General features: G+C 49.5%; 1 protein-coding gene and 1 long non-coding RNA gene across 7 annotated transcripts in view; both read right to left on the reverse strand.

Moving 5' to 3' along the window:
- Positions 1-7,659, reverse strand: part of DRGX (dorsal root ganglia homeobox) — a 37,198-nt gene extending 29,539 nt beyond the window's left edge. The window contains exons 1-2 of one of the 6 annotated variants that reach the window (XM_045040319.1): positions 5,996-7,659; positions 2,905-3,020 (exon numbers count right to left, since the gene is read on the reverse strand). In XM_045040319.1, coding sequence (XP_044896254.1) covers positions 2,905-2,938 — 34 coding nt within the window. In that variant the 5' untranslated portion in view covers positions 2,939-3,020; positions 5,996-7,659. The other 5 variants (XM_045040317.1, XM_023240671.2, XM_023240668.2 and 2 more) reach the window with 5 other exon arrangements.
- Positions 7,660-8,995: 1,336 nt separating this feature from the next.
- Positions 8,996-19,800, reverse strand: LOC123380829. The gene is made up of 3 exons (XR_006587095.1): positions 18,696-19,800; positions 18,330-18,464; positions 8,996-12,483 (listed from the first exon to the last, which is right to left on the reverse strand). It is a non-coding gene; the product is annotated as an uncharacterized LOC123380829 (long non-coding RNA).
- Between the last annotated feature and the right edge of the window lie 103 nt (positions 19,801-19,903).

Raw genomic sequence — 19,903 nt, forward strand, 5'->3', positions numbered from 1 at the left:
CTTCCTAAAAACCCTAGTTACAAATATTTCTCTCCTCTCCCCTCATTGGAAACTTCAAAAGGACAGCCTCAAAGCGGTCTTATTTCCAGTATTTTGTGGGAAACCAAACTGTCTCCTTTTGAAACAAAGCACTTGATTGGTGAGGACAGAATGCAGACTCTGAGATGCTCCAATCGTTATCTGCCTCAGCCTTCTAACTTACACCTGCCGGTCCTAAATTGTTTCACAATGCGTACACATAATATCTGTAGGTGAAACATCATATGTCAAATTGGATCCTAAAAGAGACTGATGGTCCATCAAATGAATAAAAACAAACAGAAAAGAGGAAAACCTTTGAAGAAACTTTTTACTTAAAAATAAGTAGAGATGTTGATAACACTATGAAAATGTTAAACCTTGCCGATAATTAAACAAAACAGAACAATGAACTGCTATGCTCACCATTCTGGCAAACATAAGATGCATAATGTTACCCAGTACAGTTAACAGTATAATAAAATGTGTGTGTTCATTAACTATTTGTAGGAGCATTAATTGGTGCAGCCTTATTAGAGGGGTAATTTGACAATATTCATCAAAAATTTAAGGGCACATACACATATTTAATCTGTGAATAAGTGTTCCAAAATAGAAAAAGAAGAACATTCCTGGCGACATGGCAATAAGGGGGAAAAAAAAAACTACTGGAAACAGCCAAAGTTCCCATCAGTACAACATATAATGGAATATTACACAGCTGTTTAAAAGAAATCAGTAGATTTGTATATATTGACATGGAATAATCCCCAAAATATAGGTTACAAAGTAAAAAAAAAAAAAAAAAAAGCAAAGTCCCAAATGATACGGCAATATGATCTCAACACAAATAAAGCATAACATATGGGGAGGGGAGTGTTTTTCATGAAGGAATCATAAGAAACCAACAATAGAGAGTATCTTTAGAAAAGAGGTGGAAGGAGGATTTCACTTTTGAATGCAGTTTTCTCTTCTATTTGAATTTCCTTAGCAGGTATATGCAGTACTTTTTAATTCAATATCAGTAGAATCCCAGAGGTGAGATTATGAGTCATGCCTTGCTTTCTCCTTTATGCCTCTCTAGATTAATAAGAAATGAAAATTAAAAAGCTGAGAGCCTGAGCGAGATGTCATATTCCAAAGGTCGGTTCTCGGCCTTTCTATCCGCCGCAGATCACCTCCTCCCCGGCAACATTAGACTAACATACAACACCACTTTCTGCAAAACTGGCTCAGAAAGACATCTTCAAAGGGATAAAAAAGGTTCTTAAAGACACGCCTCCTTTTCTCCTGGTCGTAGAATCAGCACTGAGGTGGGATGTGCCTCGGGTGAGGTGGGAAGGAAGGGTGAGCAGCATACAGCTCAGTGCACGGAAGCCATGATAAGGCCGGGCCACGACCCTCCTTAAGTGACTTCTGCAACCCACCCTGCGGACAGGGCTTCCCCTTAATTATCCAAGCAGCCCACCACCTGCTAAATACCCAAATCTTTGCCTTCCCCTCTTTAACCAGAAGAGTAGGCTGCGATATGTCAGTCACTTCAAATCCCCACTCCGGACCTGGGGTACGATGTCAGGGAGTGCACCTTTTAACCTCTTCATAAAGCAGATCGGCGTGGGTCCTTGGAGATTAAAGGACATGAAACGTAGGCAAGTGTCTGGTCTCCCCTTCTTAGGAATGCTGACCCGAGCTAGCAGGGCTTAAACGCTGATCCTTAGCCTCCTTTAGAAAATTCTACTGAATTCTTAAAAGCTTCCACGGTTAAGACAAAACAAACTTTCTGAAATCCCTGTGCATGTTGGCCAACTGAGGCTCAGCTACTGCTCTAGGTAACTGGAGAAAAGGCGGACTAGTGTCCTCGGATGTCTCCGGGTCCCTCAGTGCCTCACCACCTCTGCCCTCCCCCATGCCTCCCTCAACGTCCTGGCCTCCAACATTCTCCCACCCCACAAATAAATCACAGGAGTAGGTTGTCAAAGCCTAGCCTGGTATTGTTCCCAGCTAGAAAAGTTCTAATAGTGCATGGCTGAGACTCTTGTTCTGAGGAAGATGCTGTTAAAAGGCCAGAATGTGTGGCTTTGCATTTGTCTGACGCCGGCTCTTGGGGGTCCCCCAGGCCCTGTGTGGGGGCACCAGAGAGCCAAGCTGTCCCCTTCTCACAAACCTACTTCCACCTAACAATCCAGTGCAGAGACCACACAAGGGATCCTGAGGCAAAATTTCTTCTAAGGCCTGGAGACCCTCAAAGTCTCAAACCCTGGCCACGGGGCTCCCCCTGGGAGTGGGGAGTGGTTGGCATCTGGGATCAGGAAATCCAGTGAGTCACAGGGAGGAGCCAAGCCAGGGCACTCGAGGGGTGCCGGGGCGGGGGTGTGCAGGGCCACCTAGATCCAGAGAGCCAAGGTGGACCAGGACAGACGTTACAGCTTCCCGGAGCAGCACTGCCCTGTGCTCCAAGTGGGAGCAAACTACCATGGGTCGGGCTCAGGGTCCATGTCAGACGATGCGGGCCAACTCCCTAGTCTACCTTGGCTTTTCTGGATGTTTGCAAAACACCGTGAAAGATTGATGCGGCCCCCAGGGCGGGGGAGACCCGATTAGAGGCGTGACACCAGCATCTGTGCTGGGAGGACCGGCGGGTCCCTGCTGTGCCAATAGCCCGGGGCCGACTGGCCCAGGCGGGGAGGGAGGTGGGAGGCAGGTGGTGACAGGGCGGAAGGCTGGAGTGGGATGTAGGGAGGAGGCCAGGGGCACCCGTATCCAACGCCCAGCGGCTGCGACCTTAGCGGAGCGGGAACCCAACCACCCACCTGCCACACCGCCGCTCTGGCCCTTTCTGGCCAGCACCGGCCTTTCGGAGCGGCCGCAGGCGCGGCGCTTACTCACCCTCTAGCTGGGGCGGACAGTGGAAATAAAACATCGCCGACGGCTGGATCAGCTGGACGGCGGGGCCCGGGGAGAGTAACCGCTGGACAGACAAGGGGCGCGTAGCTCCGGCCTGGCTGCAAGGCAAGCATCGATAGAATCTAAGTCTCACTCTGCCCGCGCCCCGGACTGGCCCTAGTGCGCACTGGGCGTCCTCCTCCTGGAAACCACCCTTCCCCCCCCCAACGCCCTAAGTCCACTGTGGGGACTGGAGGGGACGTGGCAGCCCCACCTCAAGCCCGGTCCCCTTGGGACTGCCCCTCCGTTTGGGTCCACCTCCCGGACAGCCATGCCCCCACCTCGGCCCCAACACCAAACCCGGGAAATCTGGCTCCCGACTCTCAGGGGTCCCCCCCCCCCCCGCCCCGCTCAAGCTTTGCACCCAGGCCACCGCAGCCGGGTCCAGCGAACGCGCCAGGGCATCGGAGCGAGCTGCAGCCCTGGCCAGGAAGGCAGCCGAGCCCCAAGGCCGGACGCGCGGGGCCGGGTGAGTGGGTCGGGAGCCGCGCGTACCTCGGCGGGCTGCGGGCGAGGAAGGCCGGAGCGTGACTGCCTCCCGTCCGCACACTGGGCTCGGCTGGAAGCGGGCGGGGCTCGGCGCGGCTGGCGCCCGCAGGACCAGAAAAGTGACTCGGGAAGTGGCCAGATGTCTTGCTGTCTGTCTACAGCGCGCGCCGCGGCTCAGCACTCGCCTTTATAATCTCACGCATAATTGGCCTTAATCTGATTATTTCCAGCGCTGTCTACAGCGAGTAACTTGGATAGGTCTATTGGGCCTTACAAATGGCCCACGTGGTGTTAAAAAAAAAATCCATCATTTCTCAGCAAACATCAGAAATGTTTTCCTTCTTTTAAAAGAGGATAGAAACAACCAGCACTACCACCACCCCCAAAAAGGCATTATTTTCTGAACACTCCACCCACACCCACCCCGAGTCCCCTCTGACTCAAACCTTCTTTCTCCGTGAAAAGCTTGGATATGGGCTCGCCCTTGTCAGGCCTGGCGACTCCCGGGCTGCGAATTGACAAAGCGCTGCTAATTGTAGCCGGATGGGTTTTTGGGGGGACTCTGCACACGGCTTCCCTTTCCAAGCGCCCGTACAAAAGGAAAGTTTGATTTTGTTCTCAGCAAGGGGTCCCTGAATTTATGTTCGCTTCTCCATGCAAATGATATGCAGTGGGACCCCTTCGCAATTACTTTTAAAACGCATTCGAGGCAGACACTCAGCGGAGAGAGACCGCCCTTCCCTCTGCCTGGGTGAAAATTAAACTCTAAAGTACCGGGCTGAAATTTTCAAGTCAGGGGCGCGGGATTGGATCAAATCACATAAACTGCAAAAAAAGCAAGTCTAATGGCGCATAATTGGTTCTGTAATAGCATTACACCAGGATAATAGCCCGTTACGGCCCCCTGCACTATTAAGTGCTTCCCTGGCGGAAAGCCTTTATGATATTAAAGGGGGAATATAATGATATTTTGGTTATTAAATGCGTGTAATTAATTTATGCACCACTGAAAATAAAGTTGGTATTATGACCCACTCAAGATGCATCAGAAGAGGCAAGTCAGACAACTGTTGATAAGTTTGGTGTCTGTGTTCCGTCTAGACTGCTGATTTTATTTTGGGACGATGGCTTCTTGGACAGACTGCATAAATTGAATATTTTATAAACATTCTAATGCTGCGTTCGGGAGCCCTGGCGAGGCGGTGGGTCGGGTCCCTGCACCGCCTGGGTTCCAGCCTTGATCTTAAAGACACAGCGCGTTGGAAACAAAAGGCCTGGCGACCCCACACGTGGACACCCGCCGTGGGCAAGGCGCGCCAAGCTGAAAGGCAGCGAGTGCTGGGGCCCTGGGACTCCGGTGGACAACCCTTCGGAAAACCACTGGGAGGAAGACGCGGCAACGCTCCAGCGGAGGCAGTTTAGGGCCCAGGGCACTTCAGCGGCCCCTCCTGGGCTCGGCCCGCCCTGGCTCGAGGAGTCGGCCGCGCCACTAGGAAGAAACCGCTGGAAACTCTGGCTCAGTTCAGAACGGAGAGAGCCCCGGCGACAGCTCCGCCAGGGCCACTGACTCCGAGTCAGGCGGCCGGCTTCGGGGAACACGCCCAGAGGACCGGGAGGCGGGTGCGGTAGCCAGAGGGGCTGGCCGGGCAGCAGAGAGCGCCGTTGCCACTTCATCCAGAGAGGGCTGGAGCCCCAAGAGCGGACCCTCCATCAACCCAGGCCAAGAAGCTTGGCGCGCTATCTCTGTCACTTCCTGTGTCGCCCAGAGGACCCGGGCTCTCTGGAGACCTTTCAAAGAGCCTGAGGCTACCCTTGCGAGCCCGGGTCTGCCAAAAGCCCCCTCGGGCTCCCATCTGCCCTAGGCGGCAGCTCCCCGTCTGCGCGCGCTGTGAGCTCCAAGAGCCTGGTGCCCATGAAGCGAATTGAGGAAGGTATCCGGGAGGGCTTGGTCGAGATGCTCCAGGCGCACCTGAGTATCTGTGCGGGAACCCGCGGCACCAGGCGCCCGGCGCCGCATTGGCCCCCAAAGCCAACAAAGTCCAAGCCCCAGTCTCAGCTTTCCATCCCTCACATCCGCCGAAGCAGCTTCCTATCAAGGCCCAGAGAGGTCCCGGGGAAGGAGACAGGCTCATCCTGGCTGGGTCTGCGGGCAGCGCACTCCCCAGGCCTCCTAGCCAGTCAGAACCCTGGACAGCGGCCCCAGACCTTCTGGGGCTGCGGGAGGGAAAAGAGGCCAGTCCCGCGGGCCCCTCTGGGGCTCTGTGCTGCGCGGCAGTGGGACCCGCCCTGCAGGATCCCAGGCTTTGAGGGACCAATCCTCTCCTGGTTCAAACCTGCGGAAGTTACTTGCGACGCGCGCTCAGCGCTCAGAGAAGGGACCGAACTCTCGACTCCGCACCCCGCGCGCTGCTCCTGTCTCTCGGCTCCAGTCTGGAAGCCGCCCGCGGCGCGGCGCTGCCTGACCATGGCCTTCGCAGCGTCCCCGACTCGAGCCTGGCCGTCTCCCCGGGGTGGACAAGTAGCCGGACTCCCGGAAAACACCCACCTCGCGCGGGGCTCGTAGCCAGCTCAGGACCCTCCGCCTCTCCTCGCCTCGCCTCCCCCAACGTTCCTCTCCCGGAGCCGCGAGGACGGCTCCTTTCTGTTGACAAAACAGCGAATAAACACACAGCCAAGCAACGTAGAAACGAAAGCCTACAACAAACTTTGATGACGCGAGTCCCCTTTTTCTTCCGATTGTCTCTGACATTCGGCCTTCGGAGGTGACCAATATGCATTCGCAACCGTCCCCCTCCCCCACCAAAAAGGGCGTTCGAAACGAAAAGGTTATTTTTCCTTAATTCTTGTGCGGTAAAATGTATTTTTCAATTAACCAAATTCACCGATCTGTCCCGCTTGGACACTCTGATAATTTACAGCCTAAAAGTGTACTTTCTTTATCTAAAGACCAAGGTGACTGCTTTTAATTTTCTCTAACCTCTTTACACTTGATGTTCACCAGACTCATAATGTTAATTGGCTTCATATACGGATCATCAGTTTAATGAAGAAATAAATCCTGTGTTGCTTTATGTTTTAACAGTGATTGCTTTAATGAGGAATGTGACGTGTTCCAAAATCAAAGCTGCAGGAGACATTAGAGGGGGCTTCTATTAGGACGGAAATGCTTATTTAAAGTTAAAACCACGGGTCATATTTCAACAGATTCTTACACGGCAGGCCCTCCCCACCCCCACCTGGGTTGCTTCCAGCCTGTGGAAGGAGACAATTCTGTGGTTGGTCCTCAATGCTCCTTCTTCTCCGTATTTAATTCACAGCAGCCACAGTCTCCATTCCCTCTAAGAATCGTTTTCTGGTTACCAAACAGTCCGTGCTTCTTTACCTCCTGTCCAGCAGAGCGGACAGAAGCCAGAATAGGGTGGGTTGTTCAACTTTCAAGGTTGTTCACTTTTTAAAAAATAAAGTGGGAAGAAAGTATCCCACACCCCTTAAGATTTGTGTGCAGATGTGGCTCCCGCCCCTGGCAGTGAGGGCATCTCTACCACCGAAAATTCAAGCCTCCACTCCTAAAGACAGACAGACAGCTCCGGTTTAGGCTGAGTAAGCTGCTGCTGACCCACTGGCCCCTGAAAATGTCTGCAGGAGATGGGCGAGGCTCCCACCTGGGTGATGGGAGCTTTACATCTCTACATCAATTAATAGCAGAGTAAATCTGCTTTCTCTAATGGGTGTTTGATTTTTCTAATTTTAAGCTTGTTCTGTGAAGGGAAAACTGTCATCTCAAAAACACTGAGAGCAGCAATAAAATGCTGGAAATTAGAGCATCTATATCTGAAAGCCCTACTTGTCTTTCAGTTGAATTATGAGTTATTTTAAATTGATTCCTAAAAAGAATCCCAAATCCTTAGAAAATGTAGGGATTTGAGACTCCAGGTTGATGTCGCAAACATCACACACGGTATTCATTTCTTAGGGTTTGCTCTGTCTGTCTGTCTTTAGGAGTGGAGAAATGTTTCAAGATACCACGGTCAACATCCTTTGAGCCCAAATACATGAACATACGTTGGATTTGACATCTTAGTTGTGCTTGGAAGAGATTTTCCCAACTTTCCTTTTAAAACTTGGTTTAGCAGAAACAATTTCAGTAAACATGGCTTAAAACAATAACAATATTTCAGGGGTGCCTGAGTGGCTCAGTCGGTTAAGCATCTGACTTTGGCTCAGGTCATGATCTCACAGTTCGTGAGTTCGAGCCCCCCATCGGACTCTGTGCTGACAGCTCAGAGCCTGGAGCCTGCTTCAGATTCAGAGTCTCACTCTCTCTCTGCCCCTCCCCTGCTCATGCTCTGTCTCTCTCTCAAAAATGAATAAACATTAAAAAAAAATTTTTTAACCATAACAATATTTCAGTTTTCAAGGAGGAAAAAAACCACACTGAATTCCTAATTATGTATTTGGAAAGGGTCTGGGTGATTTGTAATGTTGTTTTGTTATTGAACTTTTTTAAAGCCTCCCTAGTGTAATCCCCAGTGGCCATACAGTTCTCCCAAGGCAGAAGGTAAAGCATATGCATACTCAGTATGGACACCACATATTTCTACTTGTCAGCTAATCTATTGTTATTTTGTAGTTTTGGAGACTGCCGAGAAAACTCAAGTTAGCTAAACGTATTAGATAGAATATGTGGGAAAAAAATAGCAGCTAATTGAAATTCCAGATGAGCAGGGAACGATGAACAGAAAAAATATATATACAACAAGGGATAGATACGCATTTTATTATCTTGGAGATTTCCTATCATTCATTAGTTTTACTGTCATGTGAAAGTAATAGCTACTTAAATACAAGCCAACTTCCAATAACTTCAGCTGTGATGGCCACAGGACAAAGCATATTCCCACGTGGTTCCCAGGGAGTCTTACAGCTCAGCTCAAAGTTGCCTAATCCTCCCAAGACAAGAAAGCATTGCACGTGACCAGGCCCACCACCTACAGAGTCTATGTCTACTAGCTTCATAACCGAGGTGCACTTGAGCCAGCCACTCATTCTTTCAGAAACCCCGTGACTTCCTCTGAGAAAGGAGGATAAAAATGCCTAAGTGCTGATGAGGAGATTAAAAACAGTGCTATAGGATGTTCAGGACCATGAAACTATCCTGGACGATACTACAGGTGGGTATGTGCCATTATACTTTTGTCAAAACCCACAGAATGGACAACACCAGGAATGAACCCTAATACAAACTGTGTGCTCTGGGGGATTACGATGTGTCAACCTACAACTCTGGTGGGTTGTTGATAATGGGGAGGCTGTGCATGTGTAGGGGCACTGTTGTTGTTCCTTCTGCTCAGTTGTGCTGTGCATTGAAAATTCCTCTAAAAAAAAAGGGAATGGGGAAAAAGTGCTGAAAACAATGCCCAGCACATAGCAACCACTTAACCCCAGCCATGACCGTTCTATCATTATTGTTATTATTGCCTTGCCACTACTACAACCCACATGCCTAGGGGGCACATGCCTGGAGAGGTGCTACCCTGTGCTGCTTTGAGTACTTAATAGATGGCACACTCCTTTTCTGGGTGTTTCCAGGATTAGGCAACTTTGAGCTGAGCTGTAAGACTCCCTGGGAACCACGTGGGAATATACTTTGTCCTGTGGCCATCACAGCTGGTTATTGGAAGTTGGCTTGTATTTAACTTGGGCGAAAGCAGGACCACCCTGGGAGAGCTTTTCCAAGGTTCTTCATCCTACCTATCTGCCGGTCTGCCATTGTCAGGTTTTTGAGCTTCACCCAGCACACCCCAGAAAACCTAAACCAAAGGCCTTTAAGCTGGATCAGGGGTATTTTATTTGGCCAACAGAACATTTTTAGAAATTCAAATGGACTGCCTTTAGACTGAGCATGTCAACTCTGCTTGGCCACAAGCCCCACTATTCCACACTACTTTCCCCCAGGTCACTTTATGCCTTTGTGTGACCCATCTGGTTCCTGCAGGCATCTGACTTCCCTACCCCAGACATAAATTCTGCATGAGTCTATCATAATTTTCAGACCGATAAGGGCTTCTTCTCAAGTGTTAGGATGGGAGGGGAAACAGTCCATAGCCTCTGAACTTTCAGAGTTTAATTCAGCCCAATTCAACAAAAACATACCTAGCAACTTACTTGTGTTAGATGCAGAGGACGCAGACCTGAGCTTTTGGTCGTGGGAGCCAGTCCCTAGAGATTCTAGCTAGCAAAGGAGATGAGATAGCAGGAAGAAAAAACACTGGCACTGTCTGGTACCACACCAAAAGGCATTGGATTCACTGGGACTTCCCTCCATGCCCTACAGAGCTTTCTGAAAGGACAGCTGTCAGAATACAGGCTATCCGCAGCTGGGGGTGGGGTTCCCACACTCATGTATCCTCATGCAGCTTTAGATGGAGAAGCACCCACTTATTCAGAGAGTCTCCCCTCTGTCCTGAGGTGGTCCAGGAATCTTGACGGGGCTCAGCATCAGCCTTCAGCCTCACACTCCCCAGTTCCAGCTGCAGTGAGAATTTGGGGGGACTAGATCACACATCAGTCTGGGATATGTCCTACAGGTACACCTACAGTTTCAATTTCTAAGATCCCAACATCCAGGACTACTCTGATGGATCTACCAGAGTCACTGGCTTGGAGCAAAATCATTTAATAAACATTCAGTTGGTGAGTCTAGCTGACGATTATTAAAAATGTAATAATGAATTGCTAACAAGAAAATGAAACCAATCCAAGGAAATCTCAAATAAGATCCAGCCGAAAATAGAAGAAAGATCTCAGTCTCCAAGTCTACATTACCTCACCAATAAACCCAGGAAAAATAACTTTCAAGGTCAGCTCTTTGGTGCACAACAATTCTCCATAAGAGTGAAATAAAATAGAGCTGTAGAATCTTAGGAACGGGAGCATAGAGAGAATAAGGTGCAGTAGCCCCTAACAGCAGAAGCGTTACTGGAGTCCAGCCCTCCCAGCCCCAAGCCCAGTGCTGTGTGCTACTCTCTTTCATCGGACGTGTTTCTCTTGAAACAAAATATACAGTCAATTGCCCATGCTAAGTGCTCAATAAGTGTGCAGAATTTAATAGAAAGGACTATTGAAGAAATGAACTAAGTTTGCTACATGAGTGATTAGTAAACACAATGAAAGCATTCCAATTTCTAACAGACTTGAATTATGTCAACATCTATAGCGGGAGAGGAGTGGGTTTTCAATCAGGTGGACTTGGGGTCAAATTTGGCTTCTTCCTACATTCCCTTTTCGTTGTCTGTAAAGCTATGTGTCCCAGCCATGAGGACCTGAACCTCGGTCTTCCGTCCACACACACAAAGGAGGTACTTCATAACTGTGACTTCTCTGTGATACTCTTGCAAACCTGGATTTGTAGGACCCTTCCTCTTCCCTTTGACCAGTCGGCTTCTGCCCATGATTAGAACCCACCCCTCCAGGATACTGCCCCCTAACCTGCCCATTCCACGGCTCTCCTTGTACTGTCCAGCAGTACTTGGTCAGCCAGTCACCTTTGTGACTTGGTCAGCCATCACCTTGCCTAGCATGGCCAGGCCATGAGTGTGCATAGCAGGACTTTGATGCACACACTAGCGGTAAGGCACTCACTGCTTCCCTCTTCTCTTGCCGGCCTCAGCCTCATCCAACAGCAGACTCTCAGAATATATTTAAGTCCCAACATAAATATTTATTGAAGGAAATTGACTGATGTCTGAGCAAGGCTGGTGCAGGCAATTTCCACCTCTCAGCCTGGTTGCCATTTAGCCCACAGGGCTCCACGGGCCAGCCAGGCAAGGAGCAAAGCTCAGTGCCACACACTGGGACACACTGGGAGCCTTCTCTATTTACCTGCCTACTCATTTACTTCTTCATTCATTCCACAAGTAACTGTGGAGCGCCAGTTTCATGCCAGGTAACATTCAGGGAATGCACCTGTAAACAAGACCCCAAAGACCTAGGGGGTTAATATGTCAGGAAAGCTTCTCATAACTGCTGTACTGGAGCTTGCCAAAGCCAGGCCTCCAGCGGCAGGCTGCACCCCTGGAGAGGACCCCAGCTGCCCAAGGCTACTCCCACAGCCCCCCCAGAAGCTAGGCTCAGAAAGTCCCAGCCAGAAGGAATGGGTTCCAGAAGCTGCAGGAGGACAGCTAAAGCAGGGATGCAGGGAAGGTGGAGGTCCCCAGCACAGCCCCCCACATGTCCATCCTGTAGCCCCAACATTCCTGTTCTCCTTCACCCTCCTATTCCCTCAACAGATGCTCACTGAGAACCATGTTTGTGCCTTCTTATGCTAAGGGCAAGAGAAAAGAGATACCTTTTCTTTCACTGTACTTAAAACCTTTTAATATATGTGTGTGTTGCTGTTTTGTATTGTGTTTGCTAATATTATCTCCCCAAGTAGACTATAAATGCCATGAAGGTAGAGAGCAGGTCAGCGTGGGCTTACCATGAGACGCTAAGCACTTAGCCCAATGCCTGGCACCTAATAGGCACACAGTAAGATCCATTGAGTGCATAGATGAAGAAGGCAAGATCTCTGGGCTCAAGTCTCCAGGACAGAGACATGAACAGACATTTGGCGATCAATGCCTCTCCCTGCAGTGCTGTCTTATGTCCTTCGATGCTCTCTCAGACAAGTCAGGGCATAAATAAGTACATGAATCAAGGGCCAATCAATCGTCCCTTCTCTCCTGTATCTCTTACTAAACCATGCCGCAAACCTCTCAGTCACAGCGGTCACCTCCAAGATGGTTGTAAGTGACTCACAGTTTGCAGAGCACGGCAGATGCGCTGTCCCGTCTTGCAGGAAAGGTACAACAGCATGAGAGCATTCTCCTAAGCTGTCTTGCCAAACTTGACTCACAAGCCATTCTTGAGCTTTCTGTCTCCCCACTCCGCAGCCTGAGGTAGTAGAATGCGTATGGCATTTCACATCCAAAATCCCTGTTGCTACTTTCCAGCTCTCTAGTCATCTGACTTTTTGAACATCAATTTCCCCATCTGCAAAAGAGAAATGATTCCCATCTCAGAAGAAGTTGTTTATGAAGTGGTAAAATGCTCCGTGAATGTGGTGGTGGTCGTTAGCAGGTGGGGTCTCTCTTTCATAAAGGTAAATGGGGGGTGGACAGGGGAGTGGATAACAGCCTGCCCCTTCTGCTCCTCTGTCAAGACCCCAGCATGCCTGCCTCTCTGGTATTCCCATTATCTCCCTCTCCCTTCCGCCCCCGTCCCAAGTCTTGCCTCCATCTGGCATTGCCTATGCTAAACTCTGTTCTGTCCAAGTGATGCCTACCTCCTTTCCTCTCTGCTGTAAACAGTGTTTAGATGGGGGAGGTCAGAGTGGGGAATGGGTTTAGGGGAAAGAAACCCTCATTTCTCACTGTATGCAGAGATTGCCACCTGGCTATGGGAGTTTTTCTGTTTGACCAGAATTGATATTGGCTTTATTTTATATTATTTAAAAATTGAAAACAACTGTACAGAACACAACCGGTCATGGCCCCTTCACACAATGATTTCTGCCTGACTTCTGAAGGCATCTGAATTTACAACCCCTAGATTTTTTTTCTAGATAGATTTTTTTAAGTTAGTGGGCTTATGGCTGACTTTCCTTTTATTGTATTCTTCAGAAAAAGTTGTCTAAAGGAAAAATCAATCAATTAAACATTTTTACAAATGTTTATTATTTATTTTGAGAGAGAGAGCAAGCTAGGGAAGAGGCAGAGAGAGAGGGAGAGAGAGAATCCCAAGCAGGCTCCACACTCAGTGCACAGAGCCCGACGCGGGGCTCAATCCCACAATAGTGAGATCACAAACTAAGCTGATATCAAGGGTCGGATGCTTAACTAACTAAAAGCCCCAATAAATGAAATGTTAAAATGTTTTTTTAAGTATCAATAAGACAATGAACTAAAACCATCAATAATCTCACAACCTAAAGATAATCATTAATATGTTATTATATAGCTTATGATGTTTTACATAAATTTATTTTATGCATACTTTTTAAACAAACAAAAAAACCCCAGGACTGTACCACTACCCAGTCTTTTAGTTTCTTATTCACTTAGTAATATTGTGAATATCTTTTGATATCACTGAATGTTTCACAATATTCTTAGAGGTTCTATACGGGTAGTTAGACATATGTCCAGGTGCTGTAATAGAGACCCGAAATAGTGACTTAAACAAGACAGTTTATTTCCCTTTTATGTGGACGTCCAGTCTGGTAAGGTGGCTGTGCTCCATGAGGTGGCAAGGCTCCCCCTGACCTGGTTTCTCCACTATTCCTCGGGTGTGGTCCTTGTCCCCATGGCTCAGGAGGATCCCTCCCCAGATCAGCATTGCAGTCACCAGGGAGGGTGGAAAAGGAGGGTAGGTGACACATCCTTCCTTCAGAGGCACAGCCCTCTCAGGGTCTACACGGAGCACTTGTTACCTCTGCTCTCCTCCCATTGGCCAGAACCGTGGCCACACCCATCCATTAGCCTTAGAAACAGTTCTTATCTTGACATCCCTGTGCCAGATGAATAGGGCAGCTTCTACCATTAGATAGAACAGGGGGAATAGATAATGGGAGACAACTGTCAGTTACTGCCACTATCTTATTTTGGGGACTACTGTGGGATCATACACCTATTGTTATTTTTTGAAGATAAATTTTCAGTAGACAAATTATCAAAGAATAAGCATACTTAAGTTTCAAAAGAGGGATTCTCACTTCTCCTCATTTCTGTGAAAGGTCATACCCAATTAAAAATTTTTCTTTTTGGCTTTCCTTCTGCCTTGAGCACACTTCAGGTCTCCATCCTTTAAAAAGGGACTAGCCTGGCACCCCCAGCCCCTGCCAGTCTGGAATGTCAGGTACTGCTGAGAACCCCCTTGCCAGGGGATGGAAGTCTGGATGGAGCCCCTGATCCCCCCAGACAGACTCTTAGGTAAAAGCGCTGGTCGGGGGCAGAGGTCACAATCAGGAAACCTTAGGCAAAAGGACACTGCGATGTGGGCTGGAATGCTATGGAGGCAGGTCCTGGAACAGGCAGGTGGTTAGAGCTTTCTTTCTCAGGGCTGGAGAGAAAGATATTCACAAGGTCAAATGCCAGGGGAGTCAAGACTCCAGGCCCCTGGCTGATTTCTTCCCAAAACAGGTTCATCTAGTAGTGGTCCTGAGGGCCTCCCTTAAACCCACTCCACAACTTTGGTGGGTCTTAGAGGAAGCTGCCACCAGCAGATGGGGCTCTCTTTACACCCCTACTTCCTGAATCACTGGTCAACACCATAAACTCCATGAAAATCTAAATTCAGATTAGCCATGAGTGCCTCAAAAGGAGACTGGGGAAGTGGAAGGAAGGCGGGTGAGGATATCCTAGGCAAGTGCATCTTGGGAAGCAGGGAAGTGGAGTGGGGAGGGTCTCTGCGTTCCTAGTTCCCCTAGTCCAATTCTTTCAGATCTCCGCTTTCCTTGAGAAAGAGTTACCAAGCAGCTGGGCGACTTCTGAAATGGCCACTATCCTGAAGTCACAGGGAGCCAATCAACCCAGAATCACCCTACTGATTTCAGCCAGAGCCAACAATTGCCACCAGGAGGCCCAAGCTGCAAAGGGGGGGTAGCTTGTTCCTTTACAGCAGGAAACACCACTGAGTCAGCTTCCTGGTCCATCAGAGAAGCCCCTCCAGAAGCCCTCCCAGCCGCCCCCCCCCCCCCCGCCCCGACCTGGCCAGTCTTCCCACCCTGTCCTTGCCCTTCTCACTGTCTGGGAAGCCTTCGGGCTCTGGCCCACAGTTCATCCACCCTTAACTCAAAGTCAGCTCTTCAAGAGATTTCTAGGGACACCACAGCTCCACTCTCCCCAACTCTCTGCTCTTCTCCTGCCTTCATTTCTTTTTTTAGTCATCAACACCTTCTCACAAGTTTAAAAGAATTTTTTAAAATCTTTATTTATTTTGAGAGAGAGAAAGAGCTGGGGAGGGGCAGAGAGAGAGAGGAAGAGAGAGGATCCCAAGCAGGCTCCATACTGTCATTGCAGGGCCCAATGTGGGGCTCCAACCCACGATCGTGAGATCATGACCTGAGCTAAAATCAAGAGATGGTGGTTTAACCGACTGAGCCCCGCGGGGGCCCCAACACCTTCTCACAAGTTTTTTTTTTTTTTTAATCTTTTTTTTCAACGTTTATTTATTTTTGGGACAGAGAGAGACAGAGCATGAACGGGGGAGGGGCAGAGAGAGAGGGAGACACAGAATCGGAAACAGGCTCCAGGCTCTGAGCCATCAGCCCAGAGCCTGACGCGGGGCTCGAACTCCCGGACCGCGAGATCGTGACCTGGCTGAAGTCGGACGCTTAACCGACTGCGCCACCCAGGCGCCCCTTTTTTTAAAAAAAATTTTTTTTTCAACGTTTATTTATTTTTGGGACAGAGAGAGACAGAACCTTCTCACAAGTTTTAATGGCATGTGTTTAGTGTCATCTCCCTGCTGGCATGCAAGCTTAATGGTACATCCAGAGTCTAGAACAGCACCTGGCTGGTGCACAGCATTTTGCTGACTGAAGAGACCCCAGTTCTCCCCCTGGCTGGACCAGCTTCCAGCAGCCCCAGGTCCCCTTGGCCACCACCAGGACTCTCCAGGCCAGGACTCTCCACCACCAGCAGAGTTTGATGCCTGAGAAATGTACCTTGTTGCTGCTGAGAACTTCTCCTTAATTATCTTGCTAATTATAAGCCCTATAGTCCTAGCTCTGCCCCGCCACCATTGCAAACCTCATATCCTTAGGAAGTCCAGGATAAACAAATCCAATATATTTTGTTTTAATTATTGCTGTTTAATGGGCCATAATGAAACTACGGCTTGGGTGCACAAAAGGAGATCATTTAGAGAAGGCGCCGGTACAGAGCTGCTGGTGAGTGAAGGCCTTGCTGTTCCGATTTCATTTACTGTAATCCCGGCTGCCTCCCTGTGCCCAGAAACCCATCACTTATTCATCCCTCTTTGCCTTTGGCTCTGAGCCTGCCACCCCTGCAGGATGTCCACCCTCATGGAGAACAGTCAGGAGCCCGGGGACCAGGGGGACAGCGGAAGATCCCGGTGGGCCGGGTACCTGGACGTCTTCCCGCATGCTCACTGAGGCAGCGGGAAACTTTTAAAACAATTTGACAGTCTGACAAGCCACACATAAAAGACATCTTTTTCTATGTTCTCTTCTCTCTCTCTCTTTAAGTCATTATATGGTGTTAAACAGTTTGCCACACTTATATTGCTTATATTGTATTATATTTCTTTGGGGGTTCTTTTTTTTGGGGGGGGGCTTCTCATTCCATGCCTGTTTTTCTGTTGGAAGTTTCAAAATTTCTACTGGAGTACTAATGCTTTGTAAGAGCTCTGGATGCCATAAGATTTTACTCTTCTGTTTGGCCTCCACGTGGCCAACGTTTTTCTTGGTTTATCACGCACCAGTGGCGGTGTGTCCGTTCACAGGACAATCCCAGTGACTCTGTGCTTTGGCCTTGGTGAGGGCAGAAGTGGTCCCTCCATGGCCCAACCCCTGTGTGTGGAGTCGGTGGGAGGCAGCACCCTCCCTCCTCACTCAGGGGCTGGTTCCCTGGCTGCCCAAGAAGAACGACCTCCTCCTCTCCAACCCCCAGGAGGACCCTGTCCCTCCTCTACCCTGTGCTCCCCACTCGGGCTTTTCCAGCTTTAGGAAGTAGAAACACTCTATTCTACTTCCACATTCAGGCTCCTGCCTCCTTTGAATCTTTGTTTCTCCTTTGGAGGAGACTGGGGAAAAAACATCTCTGGGCAACAGTGAGAGAATTCGGGGGAAAGGAAATATCCAGGCAAAGGACCCAGCGGAACCCTGGAGAGCACCCCGCATGATGGCTTGTCTTCACCCCACATGATGGCACCCTGCCTGATGGCTCCCAGAAAGACTTCTCAATACCCTGCGGCCAGTCAGCGAATGGAAGAGTGGGGCCCCCTTTCAGCTCTTGCCCACCAGCAAAGCAGAGTTTGAGGGTGAGATCTGGGGGGCGTCAGCTGCAGAGAAGGTGGGGGAGCCTTGGAAATAGCCAAGGCTGCAGGTGACACTGGGCTCTACAGAGCCATACCTGGCCCTGGAGCTGGAGTCCTGGGAGGAAGGGAGGTCCCACCCCCACCCCCACAGCATTTCCAGGTGCAGCCAGATGCTGGTCCTGGGCACACAAAAACTTGAAAGGGCACAGAGGCAAGTCTGGCCCCTAACTGTGGTCAGGGGATTATCTGAAGACAGTGGGTATTGTGCATACTGTCATCTAACCAGTCAATAATGTGGACCAGGCCAGAGGGGCCTAGACATACCCAGAGGTGTCCTGCTGTCAGGACACCTATGGGATCAAATAGCAGCAGGCTCTGGAGGTCTGTGAAGGAATCTGTGCCTGTTGTCCCTGCAGACGGCCAGTGTTCCCATAGACTCCTGCCTGTGCAGGATAATGAAGCTTCTGTCTGGGGTGCAGGCTAGGGGATGCTGGTGGTTGAGAGCTGGGGGACCCATGGGCCACGGCCTCTGACAGCAAGCTGCCCTGCAGGCCCCAGACTCACAGAAGGTGGGACAAGAGGGTAAAACCACAGAACCGTGAAGAGACTGAGCTGGGGCAGGGCAAGGCACCGCCAGTAGCCCCCAACCCCATCACAGCAGACTGGTGGGCAAAACCCAGCTCTGCGGCTCAGGAACTGTGTCCTGTCTCCAGCAGGCCCAGCAGGTAGGGCTGCGTTGGGGGGCAGGGGAGGGGGGGATTGAAGAGCGGGGAGAGATCAAGCCCAGGGCGTCTGAGGAAGACTGGGCACTTTTTCCACAGCACCTGCTCCCCTCTTACCTTTGAGAGCTCCCAGCATCCTTCTAGACCTGTGGTTCTCAACTGGGGAAATTTTATCCCCAGGGAACATTTGGAAACCTCTGGAGATGCTTCTGGTTGTCACAACCTGTTGGGGTAAGGGACTGCTACTGGCACCTAGTGGGAGAGGCCAAAGATGCTGTTAAACTCCCTGCAATGCAGAGGAGTCCCGTGCTCACAACAAAGACTCGTCTCTATCAGGCCCCAAACATCAACAGCACGGAAATCCAGAAACCCTGTTCTGGACTCAGCTCGCCCATCCGTCCATTCATTCATCCAACACGTATTCACTGAGGGCCAAGTGTGTGCCAGGCTTTAATGGCCCCTCTGCTGACATGCCTTCCTTACCCCAGGCATGTGTAGGCCCCATGTCTTTCTCCTCTTCATCCCATGTCTTCATTAAGTAGTAGACAAGTTCCAAACACCAGCTCTGTGCCACACTTTGCCCTGCAGAAGAGGGGCCTGTGAAATCTTCTCCTAGATGCTCCTGGCCTGGCCCCACACCATCTTCTCTGCCACCTTTTCTGTGAACTAGTATTTGTTTCATCTCCCTCACCAGAGTGTCCCTTTACTTTTATTTTCTTACTGTGCGTCTGCCCCTCTGCTGACACTTTGAGAGATGTGCCATTTCCCTCTCTTTACAGATAAGGAGGCTGCCATTCAGAAAACCTGGGGGACTCTCTTAAAGTCACACAGCTAGCTGGCCAGGGGCAGAGCTGGGTTCAGACACAGGACTCTGACCACATTCTCAGTGTGCAAAGGGCTGTAAGCCAACAGCTCTCATTTTTAGGTCTGCAGGACACCGAGGAAAAAAAAAATCCTTGAACGGGATCTTAGGTTGATCTGGGAAACCCAAGTTGTGCAAGGCCTCAAGGTCACCAGATCCTCATTTGTACCGGGCAGGAGCCCACCGCAGGCTTGTAGGCAAGGCCTAGAGAGGTCCCTGTGTCCCTGGCCCTCCCTGCTTCCTCCTGCAGAGACACACATCTCCCTTGGTCAGTGTTCCATGCTGCCCAAATCGGAGAGTACATCTGTTTCGTTTTAAAAATGGTTGTTTTTTTCTTGTTAATATCTTTATTGTAGAAAAGGTGAGAAACATAGTTAAGTAAGAAGAAAACAAAAAGCACACAAGATCTCAATAACCAACTTTTGTAACCAGTTTGTAACCATTTTTTTTTTCATCCAATGATGCTGTGAACATCTTGCTATGAACATCATCTTCTATTTCTTCTCCATAACTTGGATGGGAGAGTGGCTGAATGGGTGGTAGATGAGTGGATAGGTAGATGATGGGTGGATGGATGGGTGGATGATGGAAGGAAGGAAGGAAGGAAGGAAGGAAGGAAGGAAGGAAGGAAGGAAGGTCATTCATTCACCAGTTAGTGCCCTAGAAATGGACATTTAGTTCACACCTATTCTTTTTTTTTTTTTAATTTTTTTTTCAACGGTTTTTTTTTTTTATTTATTTTTGGGACAGAGAGACACAGAGCATGAACGGGGGAGGGGCAGAGAGAGAGGGAGACACAGAATCGGAAACAGGCTCCAGGCTCCGAGCC

Source organism: Felis catus, chromosome D2 (genome assembly GCF_018350175.1).
Source record: "Felis catus isolate Fca126 chromosome D2, F.catus_Fca126_mat1.0, whole genome shotgun sequence".
Taxonomy (NCBI): Eukaryota; Metazoa; Chordata; class Mammalia; order Carnivora; family Felidae; genus Felis; species Felis catus.